This window comes from Marmota marmota, unplaced genomic scaffold, assembly GCF_001458135.2.
Source record: "Marmota marmota marmota unplaced genomic scaffold, marMar, whole genome shotgun sequence".
Lineage (NCBI taxonomy): Eukaryota > Metazoa > Chordata > Mammalia > Rodentia > Sciuridae > Marmota > Marmota marmota.
In genome coordinates this window covers 37,715,247-37,738,056 of record NW_026000229.1, presented here as the reverse complement: position 1 = coordinate 37,738,056, position 22,810 = coordinate 37,715,247, and the positions used below count along the sequence as shown (strand labels likewise).

The window sequence follows — 22,810 nt, the reverse complement described above, 5'->3', positions numbered from 1 at the left end:
GTGAAAAACTGCTTTTAGCTCAAGGGCTGATTTGGTCTAGTGGCAATGGTTTACAGTCCCCTGGATTATTTCTACTACAGGTTAGGAAGCTTTCTTGGTTCAGGTGACATCCTTAGGCAAACAAACAAACACAAAAACCTGGTAATTTTATTTCAGTAGTTAAATACAAACAGCTTAATGAGTATATATGTTCTAACAATTCATAGCCATTTGAAAAAATACGCATAAATTGAAGGAAAAGAACATATTTACTTTTTTTCTTAAATAATCATGGTTACTAGGGCTGGGGCTGGGGCTGGGGCTAGGGCTGAGCAGTAGAGCGCTTACCTCACATGTGTGAGGCATTGGGTTCAATCCTCAGCACCACATACAAATAAATAAATGAAATAAAGGTATTGTGTCCATTTACAACTAAACAAAATATTAAAAATTAGATATGTGTACCTCTTAGATACTGTACAAAATCTCAAACCTTGGAATCAGATTGTACATAGCCACTCATTTCCTGAGCCACTTTGATATAAACAAACAAACAAAACCTTGATTTTATTTATATCAATTGCCAAAAATCTAGCTTCACAGTAATATATTATTAAATATGAATGGGTACTATTTTGAGCTAATGGTTCACATGGTGCCTGTCAGATGTTGAAAATGGGGTGTTTCAAAAACTAAAAATAAACAAACACCTCTGTGCTATGCTGCCAGCACCCTGGATGCCAGGTGCACAGTTTTGAGGCTAATCAGTAAAAATTACTACGTAATTAATAGTTCAGCTGGACTGTGTTTTATAAGTGAGACTTAATATGATACTCTGGGGTCTCCTATTTCCGTTGAGGGTAAAACTTAAACAGTTAAATATTAAGAAGATGGGACGTCAGTAAACTTTGAATCTCATCAGATAATCAAGTACTAACCAATCTCCAGGTTCAACAGGAGTTGTGCTCAATGACTATTTCAAACAGTCATTTTGATGTTTAGGTGACCTTGAGCTGATAAGTATTTAGTATTTTTATCTGGAGTTTGAATATGTATACTGAGTTTGAAAATATTCCCAAAGAAGATAAAAATATGCTGGTTGGTAATCATAAAGTCAATTTTATTTTTAATTGTGGTTTTGGGAATTAAACCTTGCACATGCCAAGCAAGTGCTCTACTGCTGAGCTAATTACCCAGCCCCAAATAATTGTTTCTTCATTACTCATTCAGCAAGTATTTATTGAGCTCCTTCTATTTACAAAGCACTGCTAGCTGTAATAGTGAACATAAGATTCATCAGCTCTAGTCTCATAATTTACTGTTGGAGCAAGGGTAGTTTGTGGAGCTAATAGAAATAACAGACATTTATTTATTTATATATTTATTTATGTATGTATGTATTTGTGGTACTAGGAGTTGAACTTAGGGCCTCAAGCGTGGAAGGCAGATACTACCACTGAGATACATCCACAGCCCTAAAAAGCGTACTTTTAATTTATGAAAGAAACACTCAAAAGGAAGTATACATAATGCTACCAAGAGGATAAACACAACACCTTTATTTATTTTTCTGTGGTGCTGAGGATTGAACCCAGTGTCTCACATCTGCTAGGCAAGTGCTCTGCCACTGAGCTATAACCCTGGCCTTTTCTTGTCTTTCTTACCAAGAGAGAATAGCAAATATAAACACATAGATTTAAGGAAGAGTTCTGTGTGTTTAGGGATTGAAAGAAAGGCTAGGGGAATAGTATAGTCAGAGAGGAGACTGGTAAGAGATGAAATATAAAGCCTAAGGCAAGCAGGGACTAGATCTGGTAGAACTCTATAGGTCTTAGTAAAGTGTTTATTCTCAGCACAATGGAAAGCCACTCTATAGGTCTTAGTAAAATGTTTATTCTCAGCACAATGGAAAGCCAATGGAGATAACTAACTGCTGTTTAGAAAGAAAATTGTAGAGGGATAAGAGTGAAAGCAAGGATACCAGGGAGGTAGATATTATGATATTTTATGCAAGAGTTCATAGTAGATTGAACTATGGTGTCGAACTGAAAATAGAAATGAATGGATTGAAAAAATGTACTGAAAATAGAACTACTAAGACTGGATGAATTAAATAGAAATGGCTGTTGCACTTGTTTGATCTTACAGAAGTTCAACCATTAAGTTGATGTTTACTATTGTTTTTTTAAATAGATACTGTTAATTCAGACTCTGCCTCTAGCTTGGTAAGGGTTTTGTTTTGTTTTTTGAAGAACAAGAAAGGATGTTAAAGTTCATACTTTTTTTTTCATCTGTTATTATATGATTTTCATTTTTAATCTCTTAGTATGATAAAATTTCAAGGTTTATTTTCTAGAGTTAAACCAGTTTTGTGTTTCTGGAATAAAGCAAACATGACTACCATACAATATTCTTTTTCCTAATAATTTATTTAGAATTTTCTTATTTATGATAGTGAGATTGGCATGCAATCTTTACTTTCTTGTACTGTATTTATCTGTTTGTGCATGAGTGTGTAGAGAAAAGGAGGCAGTTGCAAGAAAGGGTGCTTAATTTTCATTTCCCATGGTTTAATGCTAAAACTAGACAAATCAAAATTTAGCAATATAAACAATTTATCTAGACCAACACATATAAAAATATGTACAAAGTGAGAGTGGTTGCTTTTGGGAAGGAGGAGTTTGGAATGCAGAAAGCTGCTGGTTTAAAAAGCAGCAATCGGTGTCTGTTTTAGCTATCTAATGGACAAGTTTTTATTTTAACCAGTTAAGTTCATATCATTCTCATCAATATTAGTACAGATTTTATCTTGAATATAAGAATTTTCTGGGAGTGTTAATCAAAATGCAGTAGTTTGAACTCCTTGAAGTATCTCATATTTTAGAGCTCATATATTTTTCCTTCTATTTTTGGTCTTCTTAGAAAGTAACCCTAAAATCTCAACAGTGTTCTTATTTCCTCATAGATTGTAATTTTTCTTCCTTCTTATGTACCTTTTCTAATATTGTGTATTTATTTCAGGAAAAAAAGTTTTCTTAAAATATGGATGGGGTGTCTTCAGAGACTAATGAAGAAAAGTAAGTTCATGATTCTGTGTATCTAAAAATGTTATATTCTATTAGAGAATGATACTTTTCCAACTAGTAAGACCTGTTAATGAACTTCAGAAATATTTTTCCTGGGGCTGGGGATATGGCTCAAACAGTAGCATTCTCGCCTGGCATTCGAGGGACCCAGGTTCGATCCTCAGCACCACATACAAAACAAAAGATGTTGTGTCCGCTGAAAACTGAAAAATAAATATTTAAAAAAAAAAAGAAATATTTTTCCTTTGTGTTTCAGGGAAAACAAGAACATATAATAAAGTGATAATATAAATTCATCAGAGTCAAAACTGAGGGACTTTAGATACCACCTATCATCTCTTGTTGTTTTGAGTAAGAGTGAGAAAACTGAGGCTCAGGAAGATTAAATGAATTATCTAAAGTTAGCATCACAAATTGGTGACCTGTTTGTAGCCTACAAACATTTTACTGGCCTACAAATTTTAAAAAAAAAAATTTGCTTAGTTGCCAAAATTGCAAAATCTCATGGTTTCATAGAATAATTGGATTTTTAGCTTCTCTTGAAAAATCAAATGTGACAACACTGGGATCATAGTCTTGCTTGGAGCGGCTAGCAAAGTAATGGCTGTGACCTTTAGACCAAGCAGAAATTTTCTAATTCATTGTAGTCTCTACAATACGCATTTTTCTTATACCTAACAAATTATGTTTGGCCTCATGATATTTGGGTTTTCAAAACCTGGTATATAAATCACACAGTAGTAAGAATCAGAGGCAGAGAATCTCTTGATTTGTAGCCCACTTATCTTATTTTTATTTTTTAGTTGTCAGTGTGCCTTTATTTTATTTATTTTTATGTGGTGCTGAGGACCGAACTCAGTGCCTCACACATGCTAGGCATAACTGAGGCATAACTCCAACCCCCCATTTATCTTTTAATTGTACCTCTATAGGTATAGTAAATTATGTTGTACTGGTTATTATTCAAGAGATAATCTAGTAGTATACAATATATATTTTAAAACACTGAATTACTAAATACTTGGTCTTATACTGTAATACAAGTATAAAATTTTGCTGGCCAGAGTGAAAGAAAGCAATGGCCAGTTTTAAAGTATGTAAAGGGTGATGTGATGATGACTTTTGGAAATTCATTCTTTTACCTATGTATACATAATTTTTTTCCCTTTCACAGTGACAATAGAGAGAGACCTGTTAGAAGACGGCATTCCTCAGTAAGAAACAATTATTGTTACCTTTTATTAAACAATAATGATATACTACAATAATTTTTACTGTGGCCTCACCTTCCCACTTCCACTAGCTTCCTATGATTAAAGACTCAAAAAAAATTATTCATTTGATACTAGGAATTGAACCCAGGGGTGCTCTAACACCGAGCTACATCACCATCTCTTTTTAGATTTTATTTTGAGACAGGGTCTCACTAAGTTGCCCAGGCTGGCCTGGAACCTTGATCCTCTTGCCTCAATTTTCTGAGTCACTGGGATTATAAGTGTGTTCCACTGTGCCCTGCCAAGACTCAAATATTTAACCCAAGTACAAAAATCTGTAAACCAGTCGGGTGCAGTGGTACACACCTATAATCCCAGTGGCTCAAGAGGCTGAGACAGGAGAATAGGGAGTTCAAAGCCAGCTTCAGCAATGGTGAGATGCTAAGCAACTCAGTGAGACCCTGTCTCTAAATAAAACACAAAATAGGGCTGGGGATGTGACTCAGTGGTCGAGTACTTCTGAGTTCAATCCCTGGTAGTATAAATAAATAAGGGCTAGGGATTTTGCTAAGTGGTTAAGCACCCCTGGGTTCAATCCCCCAGTAACCCCCCCAAAAAATCTGTGAACCAAAATTCATATTTTATAAATTTTATTATAATTTAATGCATAAATTATACCTCAATAAAGCTGTTTAAAATTATATTTAACCTGATATACAAAGCTATTGCAAGACACAAAAATCTAACCCAAACTGATATATAATATATATCAGTTTATGAAACTGAAAAATCCAAAGATAGGGATGGCTGTAGGCATAACTTATGGATGAGAGAGTTCAACAATGGAACCTTCTAGGATTTCCTTTTTCATTTTCTATTCTGACTGCTTCCTCTGGGTAATCTCTGATAGCAGCCAGATCCTCTCCCTGTGATGACTGTGATACATCTAGCTCTCCCTACTCCCGGGTTCACATTCTGCCCCAGCCCCTTTTTAAATTTTGAAATAGGATCTTATTAAATTGTGGAGGCTGACCTTGAGCTATCTATACTGCTGCCTCAGCCTCCTGAGTAACTAGGATTAAAGGCATGGGTCATGCCCCTCACCTCTATCAAACAATTATTGTGTTGTTCTAGACAAGGCTATGAGTTATATATACCCTGGAGTTGGTGTGGAACTTCACACAAACCATGTGGGATGAGAGTAGGCAAAATAATTAGGGAGAGTAGGCAAGGAGAAATGAATAAATGCCTAATATTTTAATCTGCCACATAACTCTAAGCAATATGACTTTGAAGGATTTCATATATTCTAATGGAAATTTTGGCTTTCTAGCTATAAATTGAAATAAAGTGATTATTAACAGATATGCCAGATTTTCTTGAATAATTATAATTATTACCTCTAGATTTTGAAACCCCCAAGGAGTCCTCTTCAGGACCTCAGAAATGGGAATGAAATAGTTCAGGTAAGTCTCTAGGCAATTGCTTTATAGATTTCTCTTTTCAGTGATTCTCCCCTACCCCAAGTACTGGGTCTTACACATGCTAGGCAAACACTCTGTTACTGAGCTACAGCCCCAGCCCTTTTAAAATTTTATTTATTTATTTAAAAAATTTTGAGACAGGATCTCCTTTAGTTGCCCAGGATTACCTCAAACTTGTGATCCTTCTGTGTCAGCCTCCCAGGCAGCTAGGATTACAGGCATGTGCCACCACATTTGGCCTTCTATGATTTTTGTGTGTGTGTGTGTATAGGGGGGGATTGAACCCAGGAGCACTCAGCCACTGAGCCACATTCCAAGTCCTATTTTATTTAGAGACAGGGTCTCACTGAGTTGCTTATTACACCTCACTTTTGCTGAGACTGGCTTTGAACTCAGATCCTCCTGCCTCAGCCTCCTGAGCCGCTGGGATTATAGGTGTGTCACCTGTAGCTTAATCAGGAATTTTATTTGCTATATGAAAAGAGAACATCATCCCATCTGATTCAAATGTATGATATGTCAAGGTCATTGTACTGTCATGTGTAACTAATTAAAACAAATTTAAAAAAAAAAAGAACTTCATGAATGATTTCTATTTGAATGTGTAAAAAAGGCAAGCATTCCATGACCTTCAGGTTAAAATGCAACACTTGCTGGCTGGGGATGTAGCTCAGTGGTAGAACACATCTATCGTGCATAAAGCCCTGGGTTCCATCTGTAGGATTGCAAAAAAAAAAAAAAAAAAAAAAAATCCAAATACATACTGGTATTTGTGNCTCGAGCTGCCTTCCTTCTCACGGCCCCCCCCCATCTGACCCCCCCCCTTTTTTTTGAGACAGGATTTTACTAAGTTGCTTAGGGCCTCAATAAGTTGCTGAGGCTGGCCTCAAACTTGTGTTCCTCTTGCCTCAGCCTCCCAAGTTACTGGGATAACAGAAGTGGACCACATGCCTAGCTATATCCCCCTTCTTTATTTAATTAATTCCTATTTTTCCTTTAAGATTTATCTTCTCATAGAAGATCATCAATTTAACATTTTATTATTATAATTTTTTACTTCTGTCTATTCTAAATTGAGAATTCCAGGCTACATAATTCCAAGTGCTCACTCTGCATTGGCTTCTCTAATTCTGTTTCTTAAATGCATCAAGCTTTTCTTGCTTCAGGGTCTCTGCACACATTTTGCATAGAATCCTTTCCCCTTACTCAACACTTCCCTTTTTTTATTTTGGTACTGGGAATTGAGAGCTACATCTGTACTCCTTTTTATTTATTTTAATTTTGAGATAGGGTTTCACTAAGTTGCTAAGGCTGGCCTTGAACTTTCAGTCCTCCTGTCTCAACCTCCTGAGTCTCTGTCCTTTACCAACTTCTTCATCTGGCTAACTTCTAACTAATCCTTCAGGTCTCAAGTTAAATGTACTTTCTTAAAGAAAACTTCCCTGATTTTTACATATTTATTGGACACAATACCTTTATTTTATTTACTTCTATGTGGTGCTGAGGATCGAACCCAGGGCCTTGTATGTGCTAGGCGAGCACTTTACCGCCGAGTCACAACCCCAGCCCCACTAAATTAGATTTTTATATGTAATTTTCCTTTATAACACTTTGCACTCTTTGAATTTTATTTGTGTGAATTTGTTGTCATTAGTCTAATCCCCCATGGAATTGTATCCATGTTATTTATCTCTATTTTTCCATCAGTAGTACAGAATCGTGTGTGTGTGTGTGTGTGTGTGTGTGTGTGTATTTTTAAAAAATTGAACCAGTGTTGAATGAGTAAATGTCAGACTTATGCAGCTTTAAAACCAACAGGATCTTATCAGTAATCTTGAATTTAGTTCCTGCATTTTATAGATGAGAAATACAAGATCCAAAGAGGTAAATGTTTTATCTGTGGTGTCTGCTAGGGTCTTAAGTATATAGACTCCTTGTTGCAAAGGGGATACCATTCCTTATTATTTATTATAATAAGGCTTATACTCAGGTATCCACAATTAATCCGGTGAAATTCTCTGTGAATTTGTCTTTTGTTTTTTGTATGGGGTCTATGTGAAAAATGTTTATTCTTGTTAAGAAGGAAGGTAGGAAAGAAAAATAGTATATTAAAATGAAAAGATGTTCAACATTACTGATTATTAGGGAAATGTAAATCAAAACCACAATAAATAAACCACAATACCACCTTACAGTCTTAGGATGGCTGTTGAAGAATAAAAAATAACAAGTATCAGCAATGATATAGAAAAATGCACCTATGTGTACTGTTGATGGGAATTAAAATGATATTTGCTGTGAAAAACAGTATGGTAATTCCTCAATAAATTCAAATTAGAATTACCATATAATCCAACAAGAAATAAAAGGAGCATCTTGGAGAGAGATTTGAGTACCTATGTTTGCAGTAGCATTATTCACAGTAGCCAGAAAGCAGAAGCACACCAGATGTCAGTACGTGGATAATTGGGTAAACAAAATGTGGTATTTCCATACAATGAAATTATTTAAAAAAGGAAAGCCAGGTGGTGCCTGTGATTCCAGTGACTCAGGAGGCTGAAGTACCAAGATTACAGGTTCTACAGGTTCAAGGTTAACCTGGGCAACTCAGTGCAAGAACCTGTGGATGTAGTTCATAGCTTATTGGTAAAGCGCCCCTACATTCTATCCCCAGGACTTAAAAAAAAAAAAAAAGAAAAGAAAAGAAAAGAAATTCTGACATACCATGCATGAACAAAAGGTAATTTTTTTTTTTTTTTTTTTTTGTACTGGGGATTTTACCCAGGGATGTTTAACAATGAGCCACATCCCTAGTCCTTTTTATTTTTTATGTTGAAATAGGATCTCATTAAGTTGCTCAGGGTCTCACTGAGTTGGAGGATGGCTTTGAACCTGTGATCCTTCTGTCACTTCCAAGTCACTGGGATTACAGGCATGTGCCACCACGCCCAATACAAAAAGAAAAATTTCATGTTATTATTTTAATGAGGTATCTACTATAATCAGATTCATAGATACTAAAAATAGAATGGTGATTGCTAGGAATTAGAGGTAGGAGGGAATGGGGAGTTTTTTTTAATGTTAAATGTTATACTTTCTGTTCTGCAAGATGAAAATAAATCTCGATTGGTTATACAACAGGGTGGATGTATACACAACAGTATTAAACTGTATACTTTAAAATCGTTAAGATGATAACATAAAATTTATCATCATGTATTTTTTTAATACTTTTAGTTGTAGATGGCACAATACCTTTATTTTATTTATTTATTTTTATGTGGTGCTGAGGACCAAACCCTCTACCTCACACGCGCTAGGTACACACTCTACCACTGAGCTAAAACCCCAACCCTTTATTTTATTTTTGAAACAGTATGCCAAATTGCTGAGACTGACCTTGAACTTGTGACCCTCCTGCCTCAGCTTCCCAAGTCGCTGGGTTAACAGGCACCATCATGCCCAGCAAATTTATGAAAATTTATTTAGGCATGGTGTTTCATGCCTGTAATCCCAGCTACCCCAGAGGTTTAGGCAAGGGGATCCTAACTTAAGAGCAGCCTTTACAATTTAGCAAGACCCAATCTGAAAATTAAAAATAAATAAATAAAAAGAACTGGAGATATAGCTTAGTGGTAGAGTGCCACTGGGTTCAACCCCCTAATACTATTAAAATTTTTTTAAATTACCATAATAAGTAACATAGCAATTGTTTTGTCTCCAGTCTTTTTTATTTTTTTATTTTTATTTTTATTTTTTTTTATGAAATTCTTTTTTTTTTTTTTTAAGAGAGAGAGAGAATTTTTAATATTTATTTTTTAGTTCTCGGCGGACACAACATCTTTGTTTGTATGTGGTGCCGAGGATCGAACCCGGGCCGCACGCATGCCAGGCGAGCGCGCTACCGCTTGAGCCACATCTCCAGCCCCTCCAGTCTTTTTTATTGTATGTTGTGTCGGTATGCTTAAAAAATAAAAAAATGAACTCACACTGAAGACCATATTCATGTACATTAAGTGTTTCTACATTGAGATAATTTGGGTAACCACATATCAAATTCAGAATAAGACTCAATCCCTGTCTTTGGTGCTTTGGACTCCTAATTCACAGTGGTTTCATTAATAACCACACCATATTTTCTTTCCTTTTAGGAATCCAATACTTTAAGAAATAAGAAAAGCTCTCGCAGAGTCAGCTTTGCAGATACTATAAAGTAAGTTGAAAGAAATAATTCAAATGTTATAGGTAATGCTTTTTTTGTGGGTCAAATTGAAAATGTTAGAATGATTTGGATAATCTATGGTTTTTATTATGTATTAGAGAATGGTTACTTAAAAGATTCTTACTGGCATTATGTTTAAAAGAGAAACATTGAGAAACAATGGTATCCACTTTTACTACTGTTATTTAACATATTGAAGGTCCTAACCAAAAATACTAGAGAAAGTAGTTGGGATTTTAAATATTAGAAATATTAGGGTAAACCTATTGCCTTTTGTAGATTAAATGATTTTATATTAGGAAAATCCAAGAATATCAACTGAAAGTTACTATTGATAAATATCAGGATACAAAATTAATATATGGAAACCAATATCTTTTATTTTATTATTTTACTCTTTTTTTTTTTTGCCTTGCTAGGGATTGAACCTAAGGCAAGTGCTCTACCACTGAGCTATATCCACAGGCCACTGTAATTCTTATATAGTGTTCTCATTATCATTTTCTTGGTGTTCAACAGTGTATTCATCTTTCCTGTTTGATTCAAAAGAAATCAAAGATGTTCTTTTTATTTTTTAGGTTTTTTATATTACTGTGGATTGAACCTAAGGCCTCACACATGCTAGGCAAGTGCTGTACCACTGAGAGCTACATTCCCGATTCCCCAAAGTTGTTTAATTTAGAACTGAAAAATTTTTTAGGCATTAGGGGCATTTTGTCATTCAATTTTAGTTTCTTTTATAGGCAGAGAATGTTAATCTGTATTATTTTTATTTCTACAGAAATTCTTTTGAAAGGATTTTCTTTAGAGAATTTCTATAGAAATTCCAGGTGCAATGATGTATGCTTGTAATCCCAGTGACTCAGAAGGCTGAGGATTTCGGGCTTGAGACCAACCCCAGCAACTAAGCAAGACCTTGTCTCAAAATACAGAAGGATTGGGGAGGGGCTGGGGTTGTGGCTCACCATAGAGTGCTCACTTAGCATATACAAGGTTCTGGTTCGACCCTCATCACCACATAAAAATAAATAAATATAAAGGTATTTTTTTTTTTTTTTTAAGGGGGTTGGGGATGTAACTCAGTGGTAAAGCTTTCCTGGGTTCATTCCCCAGTACCCATACCCCCACCCCCCAAAATTCTTTTTGTTTTCTTGTATATAATAAATCTTTGTAAACGAGCCATAGGTACTTGAAAAATCAGTATATTTTGTGTTTTCAATGTGCACAGTTTGATATATAAAATTATATTCACATTATAAATTGTTATTGGGTCCTCTATAATCTTACATAGATTTGATTGCTTTACTCTTGCATAAATTATGAGAGAGGAAGTCAGTCTCATTCTGTATCTCACTCTGCATTTCTAATAGTTTTGTTTGTTTGATTGTACTGGGGCTTGAACCCAGAGGAACTTTACCATTTACCTACATCCCCATCCCTTTTTATTTTTTATTTTTTAGACACAGGGTTTCTCTAAGTTGCTTAGGGCCTCACTGATTGCTGACCTGGAACTTGTAGTCCTCTTGCCTCTACTTCCTAGTCACTGGGATTATTGGCATGCACCACTGCACTACCATACCCAGCTTTAAGGCAAGAGTTGGTGTCAGCTAACTAGTGGAGGTGCTATGTGCTATTTCTGGGAAAGTATTTCCATTGAGAGCCTCTTATATGAATTATTTCAGTCTTAATGTTAGTGTGAACATGGGGTACATGTAGAAATACAAGGAATTTCTTGTGGGGTTTTTAGAAAGTCCTTGAGGTGGTACTTACCTGAGATAGTCTGGATTGAGTTCTTTCCCTTTTGCCAGATTGTTTTGTCTCAGTCTGACAAAAATGATTTCATCTTGGTGTCAGGAACCTTAGAAAACAGTCAAATTTTTCATTTTATAAATGAGATAATTAAGACCACAGATGTGATTTGATATTCCCAAGATAATATTGGTAGTGTCAGAGCTATGATTAATAATACTGTATAATTTATTTATTGATTCCTGGCTCATTGCTTTTTCTGATGTTTCCATTTGCCTTTGCTAAATGTTGTTAAACCAGTTCCACTCTTTCTTTGGAAATAATCTAGTCACCATACTTTTATAAAATAGCTCTGGGATATTAGAATTCAGACTCAAAACCAGAAAACTTGGAACAAGTTCTGGCTTCCTTACTAAATAACCCCAGTTTCCTTCTTTTTAGGATGGAAGTAATAACCCTTACATATCTCAGTGTTTTTGCATGGCCAAAATAAGATAGTGTATGTTAATACAGAAAGTGTCAAAAGTATTACTAAACGATGTAATTCCCTTCTAATTTAATTGTTAGAATTAACATATATTTCCCATTACCTCAGGAAAGTTTCTTAGAGTACATAAACACTCTGACATGTTGATGAATTTCAGATCCTGAAAGTTGAGTTGTAAAAATTATAGGAGGCTGTCTACTTGAGACTGGGTAATTAATAAAGAGGTTTGCTTTGACTCATAGTTGTCGAAGTCTAAGAGCATAGCATTGGTATCTCCTTCTCTTTTGGTGAGGGTCTCATGGCAGAAGAGACTTCAGGTGTAAGAGACATACAGAAAGTGCCAGTTCACTTCTTAAGAACCTGCTCTGATCATAACTAACCCACTATCAAGGAAACTACATTAATCCCTTTGTGAGGGTGAAGCCCCATGTCTTTCTTATTTTAAAGGTCCTGACATCTCTCAATACCATTACACTGAAGACCAAGCCTTAGCATGAATTTTGGCGAAGATAAACCATACTCAAACCATAGCAGAAGCTGTTGTTTTGGACTAAACATCCTAGACAACTAATAAAACTAAAAATCAAAATGGAATTACTCATATTAAATTTTTATATCGCCAAACTAAAACCAAGTTGTTACCTGACTTTCCAAGAAATCAGGAGAGGCAGAAAGTCCAGTTTCCCAATTAGGCCAGTTTCAGACAGCATAATGATGAAATTCTTTCTGCTTTTATCCTTACCCCTGTCCCCAGAATAACTTGAAGTAGTCTGATATTAACTAAGCAGTTATATTTCTGTGTTCTGTCTTCCTGTCTTAGCCTTGTTATAAGGAAAGTAATTTTGAAATAACTGATCCACTTTTTGTTCTTTGTTTCTGCTTTCTGCAGCCCCTTTCGCTCTACTCTGCCCATTGGAATACTTGTTCTATTTTATGAAATGAAATGTTGCCTGATTATAGAATTGCAAATAAAGCTAATTAAGATCTTTAAATTTGGGCTGGGGATATAGCTCAGTTGGTAGGGTGCTTGCCTCATATGCACAAGGCTCTGGGTTCAATCCCCAGCACCATTAAAAAAAAAAAATCTTTAAATTTGCCATATATATATATTTTTTAATTTTTTTAAATTTATTCTTTAGTTTTCAATGGACACAACATCTTTGTTTGTATGTGGTGCTGAGGAACGAACCTTGGCCCCATGCATGCCAGGCAAGCACACTACCGCTTGAGCCACATCCCCAGCCCCTTGCCATATTTTTTGATAAATTGTTTATGTTGATGATGTTGTTTAATATCACATAAATCATTGAAATGAGCTCAATGACAAGGTAATTATTATTATTATTATTTTGTGTACTGCAGAGTGTATCCAGGAGTGCTTAACCACTGAGAAAAATCCCCAGCCCTTTTTTGTATTTTATTTAGAGACAGGGTCTCACTGAGTTGCTTTAGGACCTCGCTCAGTTGCTGAGGCTGGCTTTGAACTTGCAATCCTCCTGTCTCAGCCTCCCAAGCCACTGGGAATATAGGAGTGCTCCACCATGCCTGGAAAGATAATTATTTCTATGAAAATTATATTGAATGTCCAGGGAAATTTTGGTAAAGGTGGATTTATTTTTAAAAATACTTTTGGGTTGGAAGTTAGCTCGGGATAGAGTACTTGCCTAGCACGTACAAGGCCCGGGTTTCAATCCCTAGTACTGGAGGTGAAAAAGATTTCAAATTTGGCATGAATGAGACAACTGTAAAGATAAGGAAGCAATTTATGAAGATAATGTAGAAGAATTTTGTGTTTTCATTATTTTGCAAATTTCTTTCAGTGCATATTCCACCTTATTAATGTACTAAATCTGCATTGGTAGATCTATAGTCAGATGTCAAGTTGATATAAGACATATAAATTAAAATTCATTTATATGTCTTGAACAAAAATTGTATCAAATACAGCTTTGTAAATATGAGCTCAGATGTTGAAGTCATATTTGGGCTTGCATTTTGGGTCTTCCACTTAACAGTTATATGGCTTTAGGAGCTGCTTAAACTTTAAAATCTTTAGTATCTACATCTGTAAAATAAAGTGGTAATCGTTATAAACATTAAAAATGCATGTGAAGGGCAGGAGATATAGCTCAGTGGTAGAGTGCCTGCTGAACATGCATGAGATCCTGGGCTCAATCCCCAATACTGCAAAAAGAAAAAAGCATGTAGAGCTGGAGACGTAGCTCAGTAGCAGAGTGTTTGCCTAGCATGTGTAAAGCCTTACCTAGGTTCAGTTCCTGGTACCATAAAAACAATAACAACAACAAAAAATGCTTATAAAGAACGTGGTGGCACACGCCTATAATCCCAGCGGCTCAGGAGGCTGAGGCAGGAGGATCATGAGCTCAAAGCTAGCCTCAGCAAAAGTGAGATGCTAAGCAGCTCATTTTGACCCTGTCTCTAAATAAAATATAAAATAGGTCTAGGGATGTGGCTTAGGGGTTGAATGTTCCTGAGTTTAATCCCTGGTACCTGTGAGAAAAAAAAAAAAAAAGAACATAACACAGTGCCTGACATAAAGTCTGTATCCAACCTGTGTATTGCATTTATTTTTAATATTTTTGTTGTTATTGTTGTAGATGGACACATTTTTAATTTATTTTTATGTGGTGTTGAGGATTAAACCTAGTGCCTCACACATGCTAGGCAAGCACTCTACCACTGAGCTAAAACTCTAGCCCCTGTGCATTGCATTTTTCTAATTGAAATAAAATTATATTTCTAATTAAGAATAGCTTCTGGACTGGGGATATAGCTCAGTTGGTAGAGTGCTTACCTCACACACACAAAGCCCTGATTTAAATTCCCAGCACCTCCAAAAAAAAAAAAAAAAAAAGAATAGTTTCTATATAATGAACAATATTTTATATTAGCGGAATTAGCATTAGAATGAACCGGCCAGCTTCTATCAGATAGATATCAAATGTTCCATGAAGGTCATTCTTAATTATGCCAATGTAAAGGTATCCCTTCCTCCTGAGTCTATGCTTCCTTATTAGAACTGTTAACAAAATTCAGCTAAATAATGTTTATAATCATTGTTCTTACTCTCTACCTATGATGGAAGTTATTTGGGGCCAAGGATTAGATCATGTGTTTGTATCCCAGACTGTAGTATAGTGCCAGGCACGTAGTGAGTACTTATTAAATGTTTGTTAAATAAAATGAGTATTTTAGGTTACTGAGAGGGATCAAATAATGATTAGGTGAGAATTCATTTTTAAAAAACCATAATTTTGCCATACAGTGCTATATGCCTATTATCTCAACAGCTCAGGAGGCTGGAGGATTGCAAGTTAAAATCCAGCCTTAGCAATTTAGTTAACCCCAACCAGCTTAGTGAGACCTTGTCTCAATAAAAATAAAGGACCTGGGGTTATAGCTCAATGGTAGAGCCTTTGCTTGGCACACGCGAGACACTGGGTAAGATCCTCAGCATCATATAAAAAAATAAAGATATTATGTCTATCTTTAAAAAAAAAAAAAAACTTTTTGAAAAAGAGCTGGGGTTGTGGCTCAGTAGTTAAGTACCCCTGGGTTCAAGTCCTAGTACACACACACAAAAGCATGATTTAATGTTGTAAGCTAATTTTTTTTAATATTTATTTTTTAGTTGGACACAATATCTTTATTTTATTTATTTTTATATGGTGCTGAGGATCGAACCCAGGTCCTCACACATGCTAGGCGAGCTCTCTATCACTGAGCCACAACCCCAGCCCTCGTAAGCCAATTGTGGCATTTGAAATATTAATAGTATATGGTATAGCAAAGAGAAGTCCAAATCAAAGTATTCTTTATCTTTTTTTCAAAATATTGTTTTTGGGGTGGGTGTATAGCTGTGTGGTAAAATGCTTTTCTACCATTTGTAAAGCCCTGGATCAGTCACAAAAAATATTATCTTTACCTATCTCAAACTATAAATGAATACCAATAGATTCTAATTAAAAATCAAAGATTTTTAGTAATTTTTATTTTCTCTTTTAGGGTCTTCCAAACAGTGTCTCATATGAAAACAGTGAGAAAGTCAGAAATTATAGGTAAATATATTATTGCAGTCTCTGCTAAACTGTTTTCTTTAAAATTTCACTGTGACTATCTAACCAGATAATCAATATAATATATTGTCTTATTGTTTAAAAAATACAGCTCAAATCTGGGAATGGTGGCACCCACCTATAATTCCAGTTGTGAAACTGAAACAGAAGGACTCGGAGTTCACAGTAAAGCTCAGGGAATGTAGCAATACTTTATATTAGCAATACTTTATACTCTGCCTCAAAAAAAAAAAAAAAAAAAAGTATAGGGCTGGGGTTGTGGCTCAGTGGTATAATACTCACCTAGCAGGTGTGAGGCCCTGGGTTCAATCCTCAGCACCACATATAAATAAACAAAATAAACATTAAAAAAAAAATTGTGGGCTGGGGATGTGGCTCAAGCGGTAGCGCGCTTGCCTGGCATGCGTGCGGCCCGGGTTCGATCCTCAGCACCACATACAAACAAAGATGTTGTGTCCGCTGAAAACTAAAAAATAAATATTAAAAAAAAATTCTCTCTCTCTCTGTAAAAAAAAAAAAAAAAAATTGTACTTTGAGTCATGGGACAGAATATAGGGCAGATAGTAACTTCTTTTTAAATTATTGTTAATATCCTTATGTAAGCTGGGCTTGGTGGTGCACGAAGGCTGAGGCAGGAGGATCGCAAATTCAAAGCCAGCCTCAGCTACTTAGTGAGGCCCCAAGCCACTCAGCAAGACCCTGTCTCTAAATAAAATATATGTTGTTTGGTGGTTAAGCGCCCCTTGGTTTAATTCCTGATACCAAAAAAAATCCTTATGTAAGTTTTCTAATGTTTTATTGGCATATCCTTGGACAACTTTAATTTTTATTTTATTTTTAGAAACAGAAGCAAGAGAAAATGTTCTATGTATTCAGTAAGTAAGACATTTATGATTACATTTAAAAAGTTGTTTATTTCTATTAAATGAAGTCTCTTAATATTCTGTTGCTTTTTATTTTTTATCCCTTTTGTGGAATACTCAAGGTTAATTAAAAAATAAAATACTTTGCAGAATTTAATATATGCATTGCTGTATCTGATAAAGATGTTTGGTGTACAACTTAGTTTTAATATAGTGATGAAACACTATACTTTTATATATATAAACCCTTAATTTAATTAGCTAGTACAAACATTAAATAATAAGTCTTAGATTTTTTTTTCATTAAGTTAGTCTTTCTTGTTGTGGTAGGAATACAAGTTGAATATGTGTTGTCCAAAATGCTTGGGGCCATAAGTATTTCAGATTTGGGGATATTTGCATAGAGTTTGCTGGTTGAGTATCCGCAATCTAAAAATCTGAAATGCTCCAAAATTTAATTTGGCACAAATGAAAAGATGCTTATTTACTTATAAGACACATACAAATGAAGACTGTATTGAAATATTTCTTTTTTTCAAATTAGTTAAGGGTGTAGGTTAAAAATAAAACTCATTGCTAGTGAGAGTATAAATTATAAAGGCAATTTGTTAATATCAATCAAAATTTTAAGTGCACATGCCATTTTCTCGGTAATTTCGTGTCTGGAAATTTATGTCATCAATATAGTTATAAATATTTAAAATGAGGAATAAATAGGGTTATATACTGCAGCATTTATTGTAACAACAAAAGATGAGAAAGATCCTAAAGATCCATCAGTAAGGAATGTTTAAATAAACTGCACATTTTCCATATAATTGATTAATGTGGCCAAGCATGGTGGTGCAAGTAATTCCAGCAGCTGGTGTAATTCCAGCAGCTCTGAAGCTAAGGCAAGAAGACTGCAGTTCAAGGCCAGCCTCAGCAACTTAGGGAGACCCTGTCTCAAAATAACATAAAAGGGCTGGAGACATGGTTCAGTGATAGAGGGCCTCTAGGTTCAATCCCAAGCATACACCCACCTCCCACAAACTGATTATTGTGCAGGTAGAGAAAAGAAGATTGTATAGTAAATAGAAAAATATCCAAGTCCTATTATTCAAGAGAGAAAACAACATACAAAACAGTACATTGTATATCACCACTTGTATAAAAGAGGGATGAAGAAAAGCTTGTATGTGTATATATTAATTCATGTGTGCACATATATACAATGAACATGTATTATTTACACATTCATAAAATGTCTCTGGAAGAAACTCCTAAGATTGTTTGCCTAGAGAGAAGAAAACCTTGTCAGAGAATTCATACTGGTTTTATAATTTATTAACTTTTAAAATTGTTAAAGAAATGAAAGTAATAATATTCACAGTTTCAAAAGGTACAAAAGAGCAAAAAGTGTAAAGTAAAATTTATTCTTATCTTTTGCTGATCTACTCCCCACAGATAACTACTGTTATTATTTTGTGTGTCCTTGGAGAAATTTTCTATATTATTTCAAAGTACATGTTTATTTTTAGCTTTTAATTCTTTTTTTTTTTTAAAGAGAGAGTGAGAGAGATAGAAAGAGAGAGAGAGAATTTTTTATTTAATATTTATTTTTTAGTTCTCGGCGGACACAACATCTTTCTTTGTATGTGGTGCTGAGGATCGAACCCGGGCCGCACGCATGCCAGGCGAGCGCGCTACCGCTTGAGCCACATCCCCAGCCCTATTTTTAGCTTTTTAAAAGACAAAAATGGAACCACTTAATAGTTTGTTATTTCCATTTTGTTGCATAAAAATCTAAAAGTTTTCTAAGTCTCACCAGGGCAGCATGCAATTCATTTTGGGAAGGGAAGGAATTTCTCCTGCATCAGGAATAAAAATTTGTGATGCAAATTTGAAAAAAGAAAGAAAAATTCAGTGTATTATAATCCATTGTGTGCCTGAACCAACATTTAGTCAGCTTCATATTGGCAAACTCTTGGGTTGTTTCCTTTTATTAATTTATTTTTAAGGCTAAAGTTTTAGAAAATGAATTGCTTTACAGATCATTCTGTATTTTTAAATAAGCAAGCAGTATGTATTAAGCATATTTTAATAGTATTCTTGATTCAACAAACCATTAAGACCATTTACCAAACCATTAAGTCCTTTAACTATCTTGTAATTTTTTCAGCCACTATTAGATAAGTCATTTTTTAAAGGATCTGTAATTTTCTGCTAGTCACCCTATGAAAACCCTTCACCTTGCCTAATCTTTTAACTGTTTGGATTCTTGGTAATTGTTTGGGGAATAGATTACAAAAATGCCTTTTGATTTTTAGGAATAAGAATTCAGAAGATAATTATTGTGAGATTGCTGGTGAGTATGACCAGAATACTTTTCTTGTAATTTACCTTTCTCTTAATCCAAATTTCTTGGTAAGTAATATCTACAAGAAACATGGAAAAAAATATAAGGAGAACTTTGTTCTTTTCACAGATTTTTAATTTAAAATTTCATAAATATGCTCTGATTTCTCTCAAACATGCTATTCCTCCTGTTTTTCCTTTCCTGAACTCCTGTTCACTCAGCCATTCACTGAAGTTAGGAATCATTCTGAACTCTTCCTTCATTTCCCATATTCAGTAGAGTCCCTACTTTCTGTAAGTTCTGCCTCCTAAGTATCTTGCCAATCTGGCACCTTTTCTCTTATTTTTCTGCCATTCCTTTAATTTAAGTCTTTGTTATTTTCTATAACATTATATTTATTATATTTAATATTATATTTAACCACCTTCCTGCCCTGCAGGGGGGTGGCCCCATTCCCATGACATGGCATTGAACCCAGGAGCATTTTACCTCTGAGCTACATACCCACCCCAGCCCTTTTTTTTTTTTTTTAGTTGTAGATGGACACAATACATTTATTTTGTTTATTTAGTTTTTTTATGTGGTGCTGGGGATCAAACCCAATGCCTCATGCATGCTAGCTGCATGCAAGTGCTCTATCACTGAGCCACAACCCCAGCCCTCTCTAGCCCTTTATAAAATTTATTTTGAGATAGGGTCTTGCTAAATTGCCCAGGCTGACCTTGAACTTTTGATCCTCTTGCTTCAGCCTCCCACATAGCTGTAATTATAGGCATGTGTAATTATAGGCATCTCCATATTTCTAAATATTATTAAGTTAACTTACAGCTTAAAACAGTTCAGTGATAACTTTTTTACTTACAAGATAAAACCCACATCCTTAGCCCTGACTTAGAAAGTCCTTTTTTGTTTGTTTGTTTGTTTGTGGTGTTGAGAATTGAACCCAGAGCCTTGAAACAAGCACTCTACCAACTGAGCTATATCCCCAGCCCTTAGAAAGTCCTTTATAATTTGTCTTGTCTTGTCTTTTCCAACCTTATGTCCTCCCTTTGTGGGTAACTTGTGCTCTAGCCCATTGATGGATTATTTGCAGTTCCTTATATGGACTTTTTTTCCGTCCCCTATGCACTTAAAAAATGCTGTTTCCTCTATCTAAGTGCTGTTCCTACTCTGATTTACCTATCAGTCTTCTTAATTTTTCACTTAGCTTTTCACGTAGCTTAACCTCAGTGATATTCAAAGTAGCCAGTCTACAAATTGCCTACAACAGAAAAGGAATTTGTACCACAATGTAAATTATATGTGGTATTAAGTCACTGTTTAGTTCAGCTATATATTTTTTTCTTAGTAAGGCTTTTTTGTACCAGGGATTGACCCAGCATTGCTTAACCACTGAGCCACATCCCCAGTCCTCTTTATTTTTTTATTTTGAGATAAGGTCTCCCTAAGTTGTTTAGGGCTTCACTAGTTGCTGAGATTGGCTTTGAACTTGGGATCCTCCTGCCTCAACCTCCTGAACTGCTGGGTTTACAGGCATGGGCCACTGTGTCTAGCTGTAGGACCTTCTTGATGAAGGAATTCTAATATGACTTGCATTTGCAGTAAGCTCCTTATCTCATCATGAATTGGTAATAAGCAGTTCATAGACTGGCACCATATTTCCAGTAGTACTGGCTCAAATCAAGCCTTTTTTAACAAAATCATGGCGTGAGCCACTAAGTTCTCTGCTTTTATTTTTCAGTCCTTTTTAGAATTTATCACATTGTATTTTAGGTATTTATCGTGGATTTTCAGATATTAAACTACTAGCTCTTTGGGCTGGGATTGTAGCTCAGTGGTAGAGCACTTACCTAGCATGTGTGAGGCACTGGGTTCAATTCTCAACACTACATATAAATAAATAAAAAATATAAAGGTCCATCAATAACTAAAAACATACTTAGGAAAAAAAAAACAAAAACTACTAGCTCTTCAAGAATAGACATTTTTTCTTGTTCTCCTTTGTGCCTTACAGATAATTGAGAGTTTTTTTGCACATGGTAGGTCTAAATCAATAATTGTTGAATAAATGAATGGAGTCCTGATAGAAATAAGGCTTTTACTAAAAAGCCTATAATTACTTCATCATATGCACTAAAGGTTTCCATAAACATACATGAGGCATAAATGTATTTTTTAGTGTAGTATAACATCTTCTTCAGTATTTATTTCCAGAGTCCAGTTTGATACCTAAATCTTTATATTTCAATTCTAAATGTCTTGAGTCTAATTTTTCTTTCCCATTTTCACTTTTACCCTAACATAAACACTTACTTGTTATATCTGAATTATTTGCAGTAGTTTTCTCAGTGATTCATTTTCTCTTGACTCTTCCTTATATTTTTTGTTACTTTTCTAAAATGTATATTTTATAAAATGTGTTGTATTTTATAATAAATTTCTTTTACCAAATGGATATCTGTCATGAGAACATTTCAATGCCTTAACATTGAATAAAAGACCCTTCAAATCTTACCCTTTCTCAGTAATCTGTTTCTTTTAACAGAGAAGTGAAAAAGTAAGTAATAGTTTTAAGTTTTCCACCTTTTAGTAAAGTCATCACCACATTCTAAAAACATTTTGTTCAAAGAATACAATAATTCTGTATTTTTCAAAAAAGTAAACAATTAGGAGCCACAAGTGTAACTCAATAGTAGAGCACTTGCCTAGCATATATGAAACCTTCAGTTTATAGCACTGCCATAAAAAAAGCCAAAAGTTATAATGAAATTTAATTTATAAGTCTTTATGAAGAGCTTATAACTGATAAATACTTGTCACTAATGAAGGAGCTAAGAAAAGGAAAATATGTCTGCTGTTAATAATATATTTTTTCTGACTATAATGTTTTCTTTTTTCTCAATAGGAATGAACACCTTGCTTTGTGCTCCCATTCAGATCCAGATGCAACAAAGAGAGGTAGGAATTCGTCCAAGTAATGTCATATTTTAATCTCCATAGTTAAAACATACACACAAACAAATAATGGTAATGGAATGATTGAGGGATGACTTAACAAGATGAAAATATAGACTGGGAAAACTTCCCATCTTGGCATTAATAAAAATAGTTAAATCATTGTTTTTTTTTTTTTTTTTTTTGATACGAGATTGAACCCAGGGGCACTGAGCCACATCCCCAGCCCTTTATTATTTTGAAACAGGGTCTCACTTAGTTGCTTATGTCCTCGTTAAGTTGCTGAGGCTAGCTTTAAACTGTCTCAGAGTTGCTGGGATTACAGGCGTGAGCCAA

At 34.8% G+C, this 22,810-nt stretch overlaps 1 protein-coding gene across 4 annotated transcripts in view; it reads left to right on the top strand.

Annotated features, from left to right (window-relative positions):
- Knl1 (kinetochore scaffold 1) overlaps positions 1-22,810 on the top strand; it is a 59,695-nt gene that overhangs the window by 1,821 nt on the left and 35,064 nt on the right. For 3 of the 4 annotated variants that reach the window (XM_048793530.1, XM_048793528.1, XM_048793527.1), the window contains exons 2-9: positions 3,001-3,056; positions 4,240-4,279; positions 5,686-5,745; positions 9,915-9,976; positions 16,248-16,300; positions 17,160-17,193; positions 19,491-19,528; positions 22,425-22,477. In XM_048793530.1, the coding sequence (XP_048649487.1) occupies positions 3,022-3,056; positions 4,240-4,279; positions 5,686-5,745; positions 9,915-9,976; positions 16,248-16,300; positions 17,160-17,193; positions 19,491-19,528; positions 22,425-22,477 (375 nt within the window). In that variant the 5' untranslated portion in view covers positions 3,001-3,021. The remainder of the gene's footprint in view (positions 1-3,000; positions 3,057-4,239; positions 4,280-5,685; positions 5,746-9,914; positions 9,977-16,247; positions 16,301-17,159; positions 17,194-19,490; positions 19,529-22,424; positions 22,478-22,810) is intronic. The other variant, XM_048793529.1, reaches the window with a different exon arrangement.